The sequence below is a fragment of the Arvicola amphibius genome, chromosome 3 (assembly GCF_903992535.2).
Source record: "Arvicola amphibius chromosome 3, mArvAmp1.2, whole genome shotgun sequence".
NCBI lineage: Eukaryota > Metazoa > Chordata > Mammalia > Rodentia > Cricetidae > Arvicola > Arvicola amphibius.
Window position 1 is genome coordinate 156,765,882 of NC_052049.1, and position 15,669 is coordinate 156,781,550.

At 45.9% G+C, this 15,669-nt stretch overlaps 1 protein-coding gene across 1 annotated transcript; it reads right to left on the reverse strand.

Moving 5' to 3' along the window:
- Positions 1-571: 571 nt before the first annotated feature.
- Tmed3 (transmembrane p24 trafficking protein 3) lies at positions 572-9,689 on the reverse strand. The gene is made up of 3 exons (XM_038322706.1): positions 9,387-9,689; positions 7,682-7,930; positions 572-1,376 (listed from the first exon to the last, which is right to left on the reverse strand). Exons 1-3 carry the CDS (start codon positions 9,561-9,563, stop codon positions 1,140-1,142), a joined length of 663 nt encoding a protein of 220 aa, XP_038178634.1. The 5' UTR covers positions 9,564-9,689; the 3' UTR covers positions 572-1,139.
- Positions 9,690-15,669: the final 5,980 nt, after the last annotated feature.

The window sequence follows — 15,669 nt, forward strand, 5'->3', positions numbered from 1 at the left end:
GTCTTGACTCCTTGGACTCCTCAGCGACTGAAGAATACTATGTTCAGGTTGGCAGATCGCACAATAGCTGGGCTGGCAAAGAGTATGCAGTTAGGAAGCATCTAAGAAGTACAAGTCAAAGCTAGATAGGATGGTGCACACCAGCTAAAAGAGCCCTAGGGAGGAGTGAGAATTGGGGGCTAACCTGGGCTACATAGCAAGACCCATCTCAAAACAAAAATCCAAAAGTAGCAGCCCAGGTGTGAGAGATGTGATCGGTCAACCTGGGCAGAGGCAGCCCAGGTGTGAGAGGTGTGCCCTGTTGGTCTGGATAGAGGCAGCCCAGGTGTGAATTGAAAGACAGCATCTGATCATGCAGACAGGGCCTGGTTGTCGTCAAAGAGGAAACCATTTATATATAGCCTGTCAGTGAGTGACAGGAACGGGAAGGGGTCTTCCTGTTTTTATTCCCTTGGGAGAGGCGTGGCTCACTGGCTCCTCTCCACATCTCTACCCCATACTGCACACAGCTCCAGAACGCCCACTTTCTCTATCACACTTTCCTTTAAGGCGAAGAAACAGAGGCACGCCCTTCCAGAGTGCTCAAACTTGGATTTATTAGCACAGTTCTGCCTCCAGGAGCTAGAGATCACCAAGGACACTCACTCTCCATTTGGGTCCTGGTTGTACAGCTGACCCTACTGCCTCCAGATTAGACCTGATATCCTAAGGTACAGAGAGGCCTATGGGAAGAAAGACAAAAACTGAGTTCTTGATGTCCAGATGAAAGAGGGCACAACAATCTAATGACCCATTATCATGGAGCAGTGGCAGAACCTTAAGGTGCCCTGGAGACCCAGGTACTTAGAGTTCTCCCACAGCTTGGCTGCTGGATCACTGAGCCTCCCAACAGTGGCCAATCCCTAGGCTGACCCGTAAACATTTTTGGTCAATGTTGCACACACAATACAATTAGATGCTCCAGATTACCGGTATCTGTGAGTTTCAGTTGCTGGAGTACAAGGATCAGATATGTGCACTAACAACAAAGTGTGGCCTTTGTTCTCCCTGCAACTCTCCCTTCACCCTGGGTCACACCCCCATCCCTGCAGGAACTGGAGACCCGAGGGTGCAAGGGGCTGTGGTGTGGTCCGGCGTGGCTAGGAGTGGACAGCTCTGTTAACGGGTCGTTTCTCTGTGAAGAAGCTTTTCAGCAGTAGCACCTGGCTGAAGCTGACCACAAACAGGGCAATAGTCTCTCCGACAGACCAGTAAGACACCCGACTATTAAGGTCTTCAGCTCGGGCTCGGTCCTGGGCCTCTCGCAGGCGGTAATGTGTCTGGGAGTCGATCACAGTCTTCAGAGCCTCGTGAATAGTGACGCAGGCAGATTCCATCTAGGCGGGAAGAGAAAAGCGGTCAGTTGCTAACCCTAAATCGGGCAGGGTGGAATCCAGCAGCCAAGGGTCACGGCAGCATCCTAGGCATCATCTACTGATACCTCCTGTCTTAAACATTTTATGTGGTTTCATAATCCTACAGTAAAGCCTAGCGGGAGCTCAGAGAGTGTATCTTGTCTAATCACACATGTTTAGTAAGCGACAGAATCAGCATCTGACTTTGTTTCGAGCCTATGTGTGCAAGCCCTGTCCTGTTTCTCTTATTTAGTTCTCACAATGCCGTGACAGGCATGATCACTACCCCTGGTAAAGGAAAGTCAGATCTTAGCTTACTTATCCTTACTGATGGGGAAACTGTGGGGTCCCTAGAGGACAGGCCTTCCATCTATATCTGTCTTAGATCTGCAATCATTTGCCCAATGGGCCCCCCTTTTACATCGTGGGCACTTTCCTGGTCTGGCAGTAGTTCCCCAGTGAGCTGTGGACATTCCTTTTTAAAATGTCCAGGGGCACCACAGTTAAAGCAGGTTTTATCCCCAGTTGTCTGGGATCCTCGCCCAGGCCTGATGGCAGCGGCAATCACCTGGCCCTGAATGAAGTGCCCGTCAAATTCCCAGTAGATCCGGATGTATTCATTTAAGCTTTTTGCCTTATGTGGCCTCAAGGCTTCCTTACAGTATCTGTTTGAATTTTCAAATGCCAGCTGCCTAACTATGGGCATAGCTGTGGTCACATCACCAAACAATCTCCCTGCCAACTGCAATATCCTATCCTCATAGTCCTGAAATGGTTCTGAAGGCCCTTGTAAAACTTTTGACAGCTGATCCCCCGCAGCCTTGTTTGGCAGGGTTTTCCAAGCTTTGGTAGCTGCAGTCACCATCTGGAGATATATGACAGGATGGAGTACAATTTGATTGGCCAAGTCAGCATAAGCTCCTGCTCCAGTTAGCATGTCTAGATTGCGCTGTGCCTGTACCGCTTGCGCATTTAACCTAGTCGTTTGTAACCAATTTTCTTGATATTCTCCCCTCCACAATAAGTAATCTCCTCCTGATAACACCACACAGCATAGCTGCTGCCAATTGCTAGGTGTAAGATTCAATGCCGCAAAAGACTCTACCATGGCAAGAGTAAGCGGGGCCTGAGAGCTGTATACCACCACAGCCTCTTTCAATTGCTTCATCTTTTTAAAGCTCAAGGCCACATGTTGTCTCAGCACCTGTCCTGGATTGTTAGGATCAGATACCTCTATAACCAGAGCAACTGTGTGCCGGGGCCGAAAACTGACACCTCCTCTTCTTCCTGAGCCCTCTTCAGCCTCCCTGTCATCTGTCAGTCCCCAACGGGACTCCCTCCTTCCCCAATCCTCATTAAAAGCAGATGGGGCTGACAGCACACATAAGGAATCCTTCGCCTTACAGTGCTTCAGCCTTTTCTGAAGTACCTTAATTTCCTGTGTTAGCTGTGCTTCCTCATCAGATAAACTATTCTCTGCACTAGAGCTGAGGCTGTCTTCCCCATTTTCTGACTCAGAGGTTATTGCTATTTGGTTTTGCACCCGAAAGCAGGCAGACTTTGGCACTAGCCTTAGTCCTGCACCAGATTCCAAAGTTCCCCCTGGTACCTCTGACATTTCCTTTTGGTCCCTATGCGACTCCGTCGATCCTATGGACCGGTGAGTCTCTTCCTCCTGTATTTCTTCAAGTATCTCCTTAGCCGTGATGACTTCTGGTCTCACTTTTACTTTATCACTAAGTAGGGCATCGTGAACCAGGCGCCATAGCATAAAGGTAGATATAGGGACGCTATCGGCATCCTCCTTTTGCAGCCGTTTCTGCAAATCTGTTTTTACCTGTTTCCAATCGGAAATGTTCAAACCTTCACCTGTCAAAAACCATGGGCTTGCTGCAGCTATATTCTTTAAAAAATCTTCTATAGTTCTTTGACCGCGGTTCCTTGTTTCTCTAACAATTTAGCTATCTGATATAGCAGGTCTCTCTTACTGCTTGTAGATCCCATTTTACCCCAATCCATCCTTACTGGCCTAGGACGATCCCGTCTGCTACCCCCCTTTCTCAGATCTCTGTAGGAACCTCCACTTTGCTGTGCCAGCACGGCAACTGTCGTTCTTCTGAGCGAGGGACGTCGGGATTAACACACAACACAAATTCAGGTTCTGCAGACAAGCCCTTTATTCCACTTGGTTATCTGTTTTTGGATTCTCTGCTGCTTTATGCGGCAGTCCCACATACAGCACACTGTCACTCGATGAGTGCTGCTTGGGCTGTCTTCCAGTAATCAGGAAGTGCCCCAAGTCTGGCTGCAGATGCTACAGAAGTCATGAGGGATCCCTACGACGGACAGCTGTCCTGGTATAGAGAGCTCTCCTAAGACAGGGATTAAGGCCTCCCGTAGATGGGTAAGAGTCTCTATCTGGGGGAGTCCTAAGACAGGGGCTCTCATGGTTTTAAAATAAAAAGGGGGAAATTGTTGGGTCCCTAGAGGACAGGCCTTCGCACCCCCACTTGATCTCTTTTGCACTCTTGAGGTTGGTTGAAAACAGGAACAAAAACAGGAACAATCTGTTGTTTTCAGCAATGTTTCTAAGGATGTTTACCCCTAAGCCATTGAGTTACGGTGATGAGCTTCCTGCTTTTGCTGGCTTGGCCTCCCCTGCTGAGGGCTATATATACTTGTGAGAAAGTAGAATAAAGGCTTCTCTGCAGAACCTGAAGTTGTGTTGCATGTTAATCCCGACGTCCCTAGCTCAGAAGAACGACAGTTGCCATGCTTGCGTGGCAGAAACTAAGGTCCAAAGAGGCACCATGAACTTGAGGCACACAAGCTAATAGCAGCAGGACACATTTATGCCCAACTTTGAATCCACTGCTTATTCTACTGTTTGACTGATGCCTACAGTTTCATGTATAATCATAAACGCATGTGAACACACAACCGTGCATATACACACATATGCTCACATGTAACACATACCACTTCACAATTTCTTATGCCTCCTAAAATAGTCTGTCATAGGCAGATCTCTGACAATGTCTTGAACATCACTACCAGTCATTGGTCCCCATCCAGAATTTATGGCAAGGGAGCCACCACTCCTGTGGTTACAGTTACTAGGCACAGTTGAACTTAAGTCAGGGAGGGAGATGATCCTGAGGCCTGATCTACTCACACATCCCTTTCAGCAGACATTCTCTAGCTGAAAGAAGACAACCCTTACAAAAATCAGCAAAATGTCTCAAGGGGCTGACAGCATAATGATTGGCAATGAAATAAGGTCCTTAGTCACATGACAATATAGAACTGAATCTGGCCAACAACCTGGCTAACAAGAAGCAGATACTTCCTCTTCTAGGTAAGAGCACAACTTGCTCAACAACTCCATCTCAGCTCTAAGACTAAGCAGAGGACCACTGAGCATGCCCAGACTCTTGGTACCCAGAGCTGTGAAAGAGATGGGTATAGCATTCAGTAACCGTGTCTGCGGCAATAGACAACAATTACATCAGGCCTGACTCCAGCAGCTGTATGACCTGCACAAGACTGGACCTGTCAACATTCTGTCACGGAGGGGGGTCACGAGGCCCAGTCACTGAGGATCCACAGACAGTTAACTATTGCCGGGAGAGGAACAGTCACTACATTCCAACAAATACTCTTTTACCCATGTTCCAGATGATGATCAAAAGTAATCTTACTAACTAAACCTATTGGCTCACAAATAATGATGATGATGATGATGATGATGATGATGATGATGATAATAGGGATGGGCAGATGGCTCATGGATAAGAGCACTTGCTACTCTTTCGGAGGACCATGGTTTGAGTCTCAGTACCTGCATGGCTGTTCACAACTTTGACTCCAGTTCCAAGGGATGAGATACCCTCTTCTGACCTTCTTGGGCACTGCATTCATATGGTGTACAGCTATACTTACAGGCTAAACACTCATATACATAAAATAATCTTTTAAAATCTTTTAAAATAAAAATACAAAATAGAATTGGTTAATGTTAATAGAGGTAGTGGGGGGAAGCCTAAGCAAATCAAGTCCTGAGTGGATATGAGCTGCTGACGTGGGCATGACCAAGTATTCCAACGTCTTAGACCCATGGGAAAGTGGTGAAGCTACTCCTAGGTTAGGTTCAGAGCAATGGCAAAGACTTCCCTCCTGGTCCTAGTGCACATGCTGATAGTCTGTGTAGGAAATGTCCCCAGATCTTTACAGCCTGAAGATCCACCTTACGGAGAATGTTCCTACCAAGATTAACTGAGCCTGCCTGCTTTTTCAATTGTACAGAACAACTCTGCCTCCTTGCTTATCTGATTGTAATAACCCCACCTCCTCATACAGCTGTATGCAATAATCCCACCTCTCTGTTCAATTGATCCACTGCTGGCAATTCCCGTGACCCTTGGCCCTAGCCTGACACTTCAGAGCAAGTCCATCACCTCTCCATCCTGCTACACTGGAGACCAAGCCTCCAGCACATGAACCTCTGGGGGGTGAAAACCACACCCAAACCACAGTGTACAATTAGGATGCATGGTACAAGCCCTCCCCAAAGCAGTATGCCACCAACAGTTTCACACCGAGAGCACTCCCTTAGCTTATAAATACATGCTATTTCCCCATCCAGTGGGGCCTCCCATTGGTGCTAGTCTACCAGAAAGCTCTTCAGCTTGTCACCACAAAATTTTAGTTAGTCGGTGCCCTGCCTTGCTTCAAGAGATGTGGGAAAGCAGGAACGGGCTAAAAGGGGAACCATATGATATTGAGAAAAACCATACGTAGTGGTGAAAGGGGAACTCACAAACTCCACCTGCCCTTCTCCTTGCACTAGGATCACATGGGAACCCAGGCTTTAGGAAGGCTTTTCTCTTGCCCTAACTCATTAACCTTTTCTCTCTTATTTTCTTCTACTGGTGCACAAGGGAGCCCTTAAATTCAGGCTTACGAAATCTTCCAGTTTCATCAATGACCAACAGAACAATCTGTACCTTTGGCTGGATCTTCTTTTATTTAACCAGTCAAATGTGTACAGTGGCTACTGCACTGGGCAATGAGTCTCTATCCTCTAACCGTGCTGAGATGATAAGAGACTGGGCATAAGCCAAAGAGAAACAGAACATAAAATCTCCTTAGAGTGCAAACAGGGAAATGTCAGTCTCTTGAGATACTTGAGCCATTCTGGCTTTGGTCCTAGAATAAATGTACCACAGAGAGTTATTCCTGTCTTACAGGTTTTCCAAGCCATGGTGATCAGTCATAAGACAAATATTTGGTGAGCTCCTTTGGGTGCAGCGACTCATACGCTGGGGCATTGAGAATAAAAGAGCAAATAGATAGCAGAGCCCTGGCCCTCAGGAAGCCCAGCCTATGTGTGAGAGGAAGGCGGAGCTTACACAGAAGCAGGGGGAACTCAGGATGAAGGCAGGGGTTAGCCAATCATCTCAAGAGCCATGGGAATCAATGGAAACTAACCAGCCTCCAAAAATGTCAGGATTTCTCTTCCACAGTGGGGATTTTCTGTACTTGGTAGCCATCCTCTCATTCTGACTTGCTACCCAAGTGCTCACCAAAGAGACATGATTGGAAGTTACGTGTGTGACTACAGGCCAGGGCTTTGAAGGGCTAGCTGTGTCATTCTCATTTCTCCTTTTTGGCATCCAAAGGCAGAGAACTCTGAAGCCTGAGGGAAGGGACAAGACAGGGCCTTGGGGCTCAAGATATGGCTCTGCAGCAGAGCCTGTGCTTAGCGTGCACAAGGCCCTGGGTCAGCAAAACAATAAAATAGAAAGGAATGAAGGGAATGAGGAAGAGAAGGGGAGATGAAGAAAGAGAGTGGAGGGAGGGGAAGAAAGAAAAAGGGAAAAATAAAGAAGAAATAAGATTCCCAAGAGCCTGGATTCCCAGGTCACCCACCAGCCTTTTCCAGGCCATCCTGAGAATAGCATGTGAGGCACTGACATTTGGGTTTGTTATGGTAGCTTGTGTTACCCTTACCAATACACTCCTGAAGCAGGACTTTGGGCCTCACAATCAGAGCAGAGAGGTACATGGAGTAATTTCGAAAGAGGTGCTATGTCAGAGAAAGACAGCTGGAAGGATGAAGCATCAGCTACAAAAGGGTTCTGGCTAAAAACGGGACCAGAAGGGGAACGGAGTGTTTTAGAGCTAGACAGTGATTCTTGCTCATCGCCTAAGATCGGGACAGAAAAGCAGGAAGAAGCTGAGAGCAGAAGGGTTCCCCCAGTGCTGCCGCTGTCACGCCCACTCACCTGAGTGAGAGCTGTGACCCTATTCCCCATGTCTGGGAGAATGGGGGGCTCGTCACCCACTTGGAAGTCAAAGTAGACGGTCTTGTGTGAGAAGGTGGAAAATTCATTACTGAAGCAAAACTGATAAACGCCCTTGACCTCCGTCCTGTGTGTGAAGCTGTCGTACTGCTTCTTGGTCTCCCGGTAGATGACGTTCCCCACAGGGTCCTGCACATAGCAGTCCACATCGTAGTGGCCTCCAGTGATAACCTGACAACCACAAAAAGTCTGCTGTTACTGGGGGTAACCAATACTTCGAACTGCTGACCCTAACAGTGACCACTGGGAAGCATTTCATAATTTACCCTTCACTACTTTCCAACACAAACTGAGCAGTTAAATAAGTGGCAGTGGCCGCTTTACTCCCTATTTTTCTTGTTACTATGACATGATACTTGACAAGAGCAATTTAAGGAAAGAAGAGGTTTACTTTAGCTCCCAAATCAATTTGAGAGCACAGGTCACCATGGAGGGGAAGTCATGATATCAGGAGCATGAGGCAGATGCTCATATGGCATCCAGAGTCAGGAAGCAGAGAGAGATGAACGCTGGTGTTCAGCTGGCTTTCTCCTTATTCAGTCTGGGACCGTTGCCCAAGGAATGATGGTACCCATACTTAGGGTGGTTCCTTCCACTTCAATCTAGCCTAGAAACTCCCACACAGACACGCCCAGAGGCTTGTCTCCTTGGTGATTATAGACTACCCCCTCCCACCCCCGATACCAGGGTATGCCTACCCTGATGGCTTTTGGAGCCTCACTGGCTACAGCACTAAGAACGCTGCTCTTGGTCTTAAACCGCCTATGCTGAGCCAGGCACATACACACATTTTGCACGTTGTCCACAGCTGTGAGAGTGGCCTCATCAGTGACTCCATCATACATGAAGTTGTCTTCAAACAGAAGCATCCTTCAGAGCTTCCACCACAGAAGGGCTGCTCAGTGTGCACCATTCGGGCTGCCTATGTCACCTCATTTCCAGAAGTCTTGCCCTAACGTGCTCATTCGTCCCTCCAATCCTGACCCTAGACCTGCTCACTAACCCTAGAGAGCAGACCCTTTCCCAACGCAACTGTTAGCTATTTGATATGTCCATGGAGATAAAGTGCAGGACCTGACTTCGCTGAGCCATATGGTAAGAGACAAGCCGAATAACCACACCAAGGGGAGGGAGATTCTCCTTGTGAACACCGCGAGGGCTCAAACTCTGTTCCGAACCCTCCTTTCCAAACACCCCTTAAATCACTGCTGCTGGCTCACCCCAACCCCAACTGTAAAAGATGCAGCTGGCTTCAGCACCTGCAAGAAATGCAGCCCAAGGGACAGTTGAGACAAACTGTCAGCCTGTGTCAGCTAGTTAATACTGGGGTTCATAGAGTTAAAGGTACCTGAGGAGGTCATTCTGGTCAATTCTGCAGGACACGGGTTGGCGACGAACCTCCCCATCCTTGGCGCGCACCTGTAGCCTGCCTAACTCCCCAACTACTCTGGGCCACTTCGGCGGGGGTGGGGGGTGACTCTGGATGATACAAACGTTTCTTTTCAAGGAGCCATCAACCGGTCTGGGGTTAACCCCTGCCCCCGCAGCCTCTGGTGGTTAATCTTATTAGCCTCTCCGGATGGCGGCGCGCTAGTGCCCGGGTGAGGAGAGGCGGCTAGGGCCGCACCTGGTAATCCAGAGAGAACTTCACGCCCTGCTCCACCTCTTCGTGGAAACACTGCTTGGCGTTGTCCGGCAGCTCGAAGGTGAGCTCGGCGCCCCGCAGTCGCTCGGCCCGGAGCAGGAGCAACAACAGCAGCAGCAGCATCTGGAAGGATGAAGCGCGAGGGGCCTCGCTGCCCATGATGCTCTGGGTCTGGTCCTCGGAGCCCCGGCTGGGACGCAGGGACTGCGGAGACGGGGAGGGGCCGCCGGGAGAGACGTGGCGCGAACTCAGCCCAGCGCTTCCGGGATGGCAGCGACGCTGCGCGCAGCCGCAGCCGAAAGCCGCGGGAGAAGTGGGCCCGAGACCTTCCCGCCCGCTGCGCCTGCGCGTCACCGAATTTAGGAGCCGTATTCCGCCGCGGGTCCAGGAGCCTGAGCTTCACGTTCCACCAGGTCTTGTAGTCAGAAACATTCGGGCTTCTGGCTTGTTGTCCCTAGTCTCCCAAGTCTCCCGAGAAATCCGGGATGTAAGGAACACTCACAGTAGTTAGGAGGGATAGCTGGACAGAAAGGAGACGCAGGGAGGGCAATGGACTCTTCATGCCCCTACCCTACCCTAGGTGAAGAAGTTTTCAACAGACTAAACCCCATGACTACACCTGCGGGGGTGGGGGTGAGGGCGGCTTTCTCTCAAAACACAAACCCTCTTCTGAAAATAAAAGTTTTTAAAAAGATTTCAGTTATGTTTTGGCATTCGGGGTTCATTGAAATTTTTTTTTAGATTCTGTCAATCCCTTTGAATTCTCAAAAGTGTTGAAAGACAAATTGATTTACTGTCTTATTCCTAAATACTGCCCTGATGCTCGCTCGCCCTCGCTCGCTCTGTCTCTGTCTCTCTGTCTCTCTCTATATATCTGTGTGTGTGTGTGTGTGTGTGTGTGTGTGTGTGTGTGTGTATTTACAGAGTCCTACAGGATTTTTATGTTCACTATAGCCCATAAACAAAATATGTAAATTGTGTTATGTTATTTGCTGTTCAATAAAATTTTATTTCAGTAGAACATTATTAGATATGGTGAATCTTGATTTTAGCAAAAGAGTTTCAGTATTCATATATGCCACCATATGGATAACATTGGCATCCACTGCCACTGGCCATTTTGGACCATGTATCAAGAAGCTAATGTGTGTGAAAGCAATCTATTAAGTTGTGAAACATCATTACCTATAATATAATTATTAATAATGTATACTATTTCTATGCTAGATGTACAAGAGGTGCTGTGGTGTGCCTTGAGGCTCCTTCCCTGCCTGACTTCTTTTAACCTTTTAACTTTTAATTACATGTTTGTGCATGTCTGCATGTGAGTATGTACATGAGTACAGGTCCCTGAGGAGACCAGAGGCTTTGAATCCCCTGGAGCTGGAATTATAGGAAGCTGCCACTCATCTGATGAGAGTTCTGAGAGCCAAACTGGAAGTGCTCATAGCCACTGAGCCATCCCACCAGCTCTTAGCATTTTTAATGAAGAATATTTGAAGACTTGAAAGCTATAATTCTCTAACTAGAAGACTCAAGTGAAGCAAAAGCAACAACAGACGTTCTTGTGGGTTAAATATGAGATGTGATGTTTAGGTTCCAAGTGGGGGGAGAACCTGCATAAGTTCAGAGGAGAAGGCCTCATTTCATAGCTGTTTAAGTTGGAGCGGGCAGCATTAGAATCAGCATCAAACTGCATGTAAGAGGAGAGAAATTCCTGGGTTTCTAAAGAGTAAATTGTTGTCTTAACAGGCAACTATCAGGTGGCATCTATTGTACTATTTTAGGAGAGATATTAGCAAAATTGCGGGGAAGAGGAAGGTGATGAGGAGGGCAGCAGAACCACTGCCAGGAAGCTGCCTCAAACAAGAGAATGCCAAAGACAGGAAGACTTGGCATGAAAAACTAAAAACAACTGGAGAATGTTAGCTTTAAAAGTTTACACTACACCCAGCATTTATTTGGCACTAACAATGTGCCTGTCACAGAGTCACCTAGCTATCCAGCTCAACGTAGTTTATAATTGTCAATTTCCATTAGCGCCATATATTTTTTTTAGAAGTTTGTTCCTATTTGACAAGGAAGAAACAGGAGTTGACTATGTTAGTTCAGTAACACTTGTCTTGTGTGTCAACAGCTCAAGCCCACAGTGGTTTATAATCTCTGTGATTCTGTGGGGCAGTTGGGCAGCTGAGCTTTGGGCAGTCTTCCCTAGGCTTGCCCATGAAGCTACACTTACCTAGAGTCCATCTGCACCGGTCATTACAAGATGACCCCACTGGCATGTCTGGGGCAAATGTGGTTATTGGCTGTGATACCTGTCTCCTTTCCAAGCATTTTCCACTAGCAGGCTAGGCTACTTTTCTTATGTTAAATGCCGAGAGAAGTATCCCAAGAGGACCCAAGCAAAGGAAGCACGGTTCTCTAAGAGCTAGGCTCCAGAATTCTTCCAGCACCACCTTCTGTGAATTTTACTGGCCAATCAAGCCCAAAGCTGACCTAGATACAAGAAGAGGGAGAAGTAGACTCTACCTTGACCTCTAAGCTGAGAAGTGGCCCAGCCTGGTAGTAAAGAGCAAAGCTTTTGGCATGGGAGAGATTTGTGCCTGTTAAACAATCTTCTACAGTATTCAACTTCGCCTGTCTTATCAACAGCTAAGCCAGAAGCTGACCTCAAATCTGCACAATCCTGGAGGCTATGTGCTTCCCATAAAGGACACTGCCCCCTACCCATCGCTTGGGATTGTTAGTTCTCTGTGTTCCATATGGTGAAACTGAGTGCTAAGCATTAATGACACTGGGGTATATCTCAGCTCAGCATAAGAAATACCTTTCTGGAGCTGGAATAACTTTCTGGAATTTTTCAGGAAGAGAATGAATGGGCAGCACAATTTCCAACCCTGCATATACTGGAGCAGAGACGGGTGAACAGCCATATACTGAAGATGCTGTGCAGATGATTCATGAGCTAAGCTATAATGTCTGAAGGGCCTTTGAAATTTTATATTCCATCGTATGTGGTGGAAATTCCTAAAACTAAAAAATCGGAAAGAAAGCTAAAACAACATCTGTCTGCCCTATTCCTGAGGTGACTTGTGAAATCCTTTTTAGAAATTAGTATCATAGATTCAAAAAAAGCATATGACAAAACTCAGTACCTTTCACGATACAAACTCTTAGTGGTCAAAGAATAGATAACTTCCTTTTGGCCATTAATATCCATTAAAACTGAACCAAACTTTGTGGTTCATGAAAAATATTTAAATGGGGCTGGAGAGATGGCTCAGTGGTTAAGAGCATTGCCTGCTCTTCCAAAGGTCCTGAGTTCAATTCCCGGCAACCACATGGTGGCTCACAACCATCTGTAATGACATCTGGTGCCCTCTTCTGGCCTGCAAACATAATAAATACATAATAAATAAATAAATAAATAAATAAATAAATAAATAAAAAAAAATATTTAAATAGTTCTTTTTGGAGACGGTGAGATGACTCAGTGTGTCTGAATGGTTCACAAGCACGAAGTCCAGATTTCAGATCCCAGCACCCACATAAAGAAATCTGGGCATGGCCACATGCATGACTATAACACCAGCGCTGTGGAGGGCAGAGACAAGAGAAACCAGCCACCCCAGCTCCAGAGTCAGTGAAAGACCCTGTTCAAAGGAATAAGAATGACAGTGACAGATCAGGACACCCATATTCTCTTCGGTCATTTACCCACACAGGAAAGCATGCTCCCACACATGTGATATGAGCATATACCACATACTTAAGTGCATCATTCATACACATGCACACACACACACACACACACACACACACACACCCCAAACCTTTTCTTTGAATTTGGGGTTACAATGTAAAAAGCAACTATTACAATTCTGATTCACATTAAGTTTCAGGCAAGAAGATAAGACAACGGAAAGAAAGAAGGGAATAAGCATTAGAAGGGTAAAAGGAAGGATTGGAGTTCCCCAAAGCGGAAGGAGCCAGAAAGTTAAGGCTGTTACCCAAGTGTGCCTCAGGGATTCACACTATGAATTTTTGTTGATTCACCCATTTATGTTGTACAATTTCTCTCTGTGTGTATAATCTAATAGTTCTAAAAGTTCAAAAGGTGAATAAGTGCACTAAGGTGAAATAGGCAATACAAGATAGTCTATCTGTGCCATTTCATCCTTACCCCGCATAGCAGGAACACTCTCCAACATGCTGCTAGGATTTTGAAAGCAAATCAGCATACATGCATCTGATGAAGAAGAAATATGGATGGAACTGAAAAACATTATAATAAGCCATACTTAGAAAGCAAACACTGAAGGTTGGCCTTCAAATGCAGATCAGAGCTTCTAATGTTCACATATGTATATTTATGTGGAAATGAGTGTTGGTAGAGGCCATGACACTAGAAAGGGACCCAAGAAATGGAAGGAAGAGGATTTGAAAGAGAGTAAGGATAACAGAACTCATGTGATACGAAAATGAAAAGTGAATACTGAGGTGGGAAGGTTTAAGCATGAATAGGGGATAGAAAGATGGGGAAGAGAAGGGCATGAAGAGGAAGGAGCAACAAAAATTACATACTATGAAAATACAGTAACAATGCCTGATGCTTTATATATTAGTCTTTCAGAATGTAAACTGGTAAAGCAGCAAAAAGAAATAAATCCATGGATTCATTATATGTGAATTGAGTTTCACCAAGTTACTATTAACATGAAACTAGAAGCAACACAAAACAATGTAAGTGGAGAAGTGGAAAGCATTTACAAACTAGATAACAGAGTGTGGTGGTGTCAATGCTGCCTTCCTGGTACTTACCAACGTCTCCAGAACAATTGTTTTTATAGTTGTCTAGCATTTACACATTCTTCCTATTAGAAGAAACTATCCTGCCTACAGAACCCACAGAACCAAGAGGGGCAGATCTGCTTTACCCCGTTCTCTGATCTTATGACTGTGTTTCACAGGTTCTACCAACTGGTTGCTTTTGTCTATGAATCATAAAGCTGTTCTAATCCCGGAGCAAGACAGGGACAACAGATGGCCTTGAGAGCCCTGAGGTTATGACAGCCACTGCTAGCCCTGCATCTTGGCATAATTTTGGTAATGAACTCAGTTACTTGCCTTTCTTAACCTCTGTTCCTCTATGAGACCATTTCTATGAGATTCTTCCTGTTGATTCAGTAGAGTTTGACCTTCTTTACTGAAATGCTGCTCAAAGTCTTGGGAGTGCACCTCTGTGGTAAAGTTCTTGCCCAGGGTGTACAAGGCCCTTGGTTCAAATCCTCAACACTGGGGTAAAGCACCCTCTTAAATGAAGCTTACCTGTATTTTAATTTCCCAAAATAGCTCAAAAGCTGTAGATTTGTTCAAAATATCAAGGAGAGATGGGACAGAGAGATTTTACAGATCACTTATGAAGGTGATCCTCACAGTAAAGTGGGTTTCTTTATGACTGTATCCCATATTATATAGACAAGTCAGCAAACTGGCATGTGTGCTCTCAAGGAACAGAAGCAAGAGGATCCTTTTGCAGTGGCTTTCCTCAAGCTTTTTGTGTTGATATTTCAAACCCATATGTGAGAAAAAACCTTATCAATGATATATGTAAAGGAGTTAATAGATTTAGCAATACCAAATATGTCACCAATAATTCAAACATAGTGTCTACTGTACAGCACAATTTCAAAGTCGCCATGAATCCTCACAGTTCACCCAGGCCACCTCCACCCTGCCCCTGTCATGCTCCCCATGGTTCTCTTCTCACTTGCTGATGTTCTTAAAGATTCTAGGAAACACATGGTGGATTTTTTTATATTAATTTGTTGTTACAATTAAAATTTTTCTCCCCCCGCCCCCGCCCATGAACAACCAGGGCAGCTCAATATTTAGCTGAGAGATTCTTTCTTCACAGTACGTATCCTGAATTGTAGGGGGAAAGAACACTTAGCTGCTTGATGACATTTCACTTGTCACCTGTGAAGGGTTCACAGAAATCTAGGCTTTGAAAAAATCATCAATTGCTCTCCCAATTATGATATGAATTGTAAGGATCCTCCAACTTTTGTTTGGATAACTCATTTTGTTTTGCATTTTATCCTTCTCAAAGTAGGTAGCTGAAACCGTACACTAGAAGCTGAAGAACCAATAGTTGGTTCCTAAAGTTTGCTTTTTAAAAAAAAAAATCACAAACACTTTTAATTTTCTCAGAGAGCTTTTTCTTCTCAGAAAACCACAAAGAAATAAGGGAGGGAGGGTA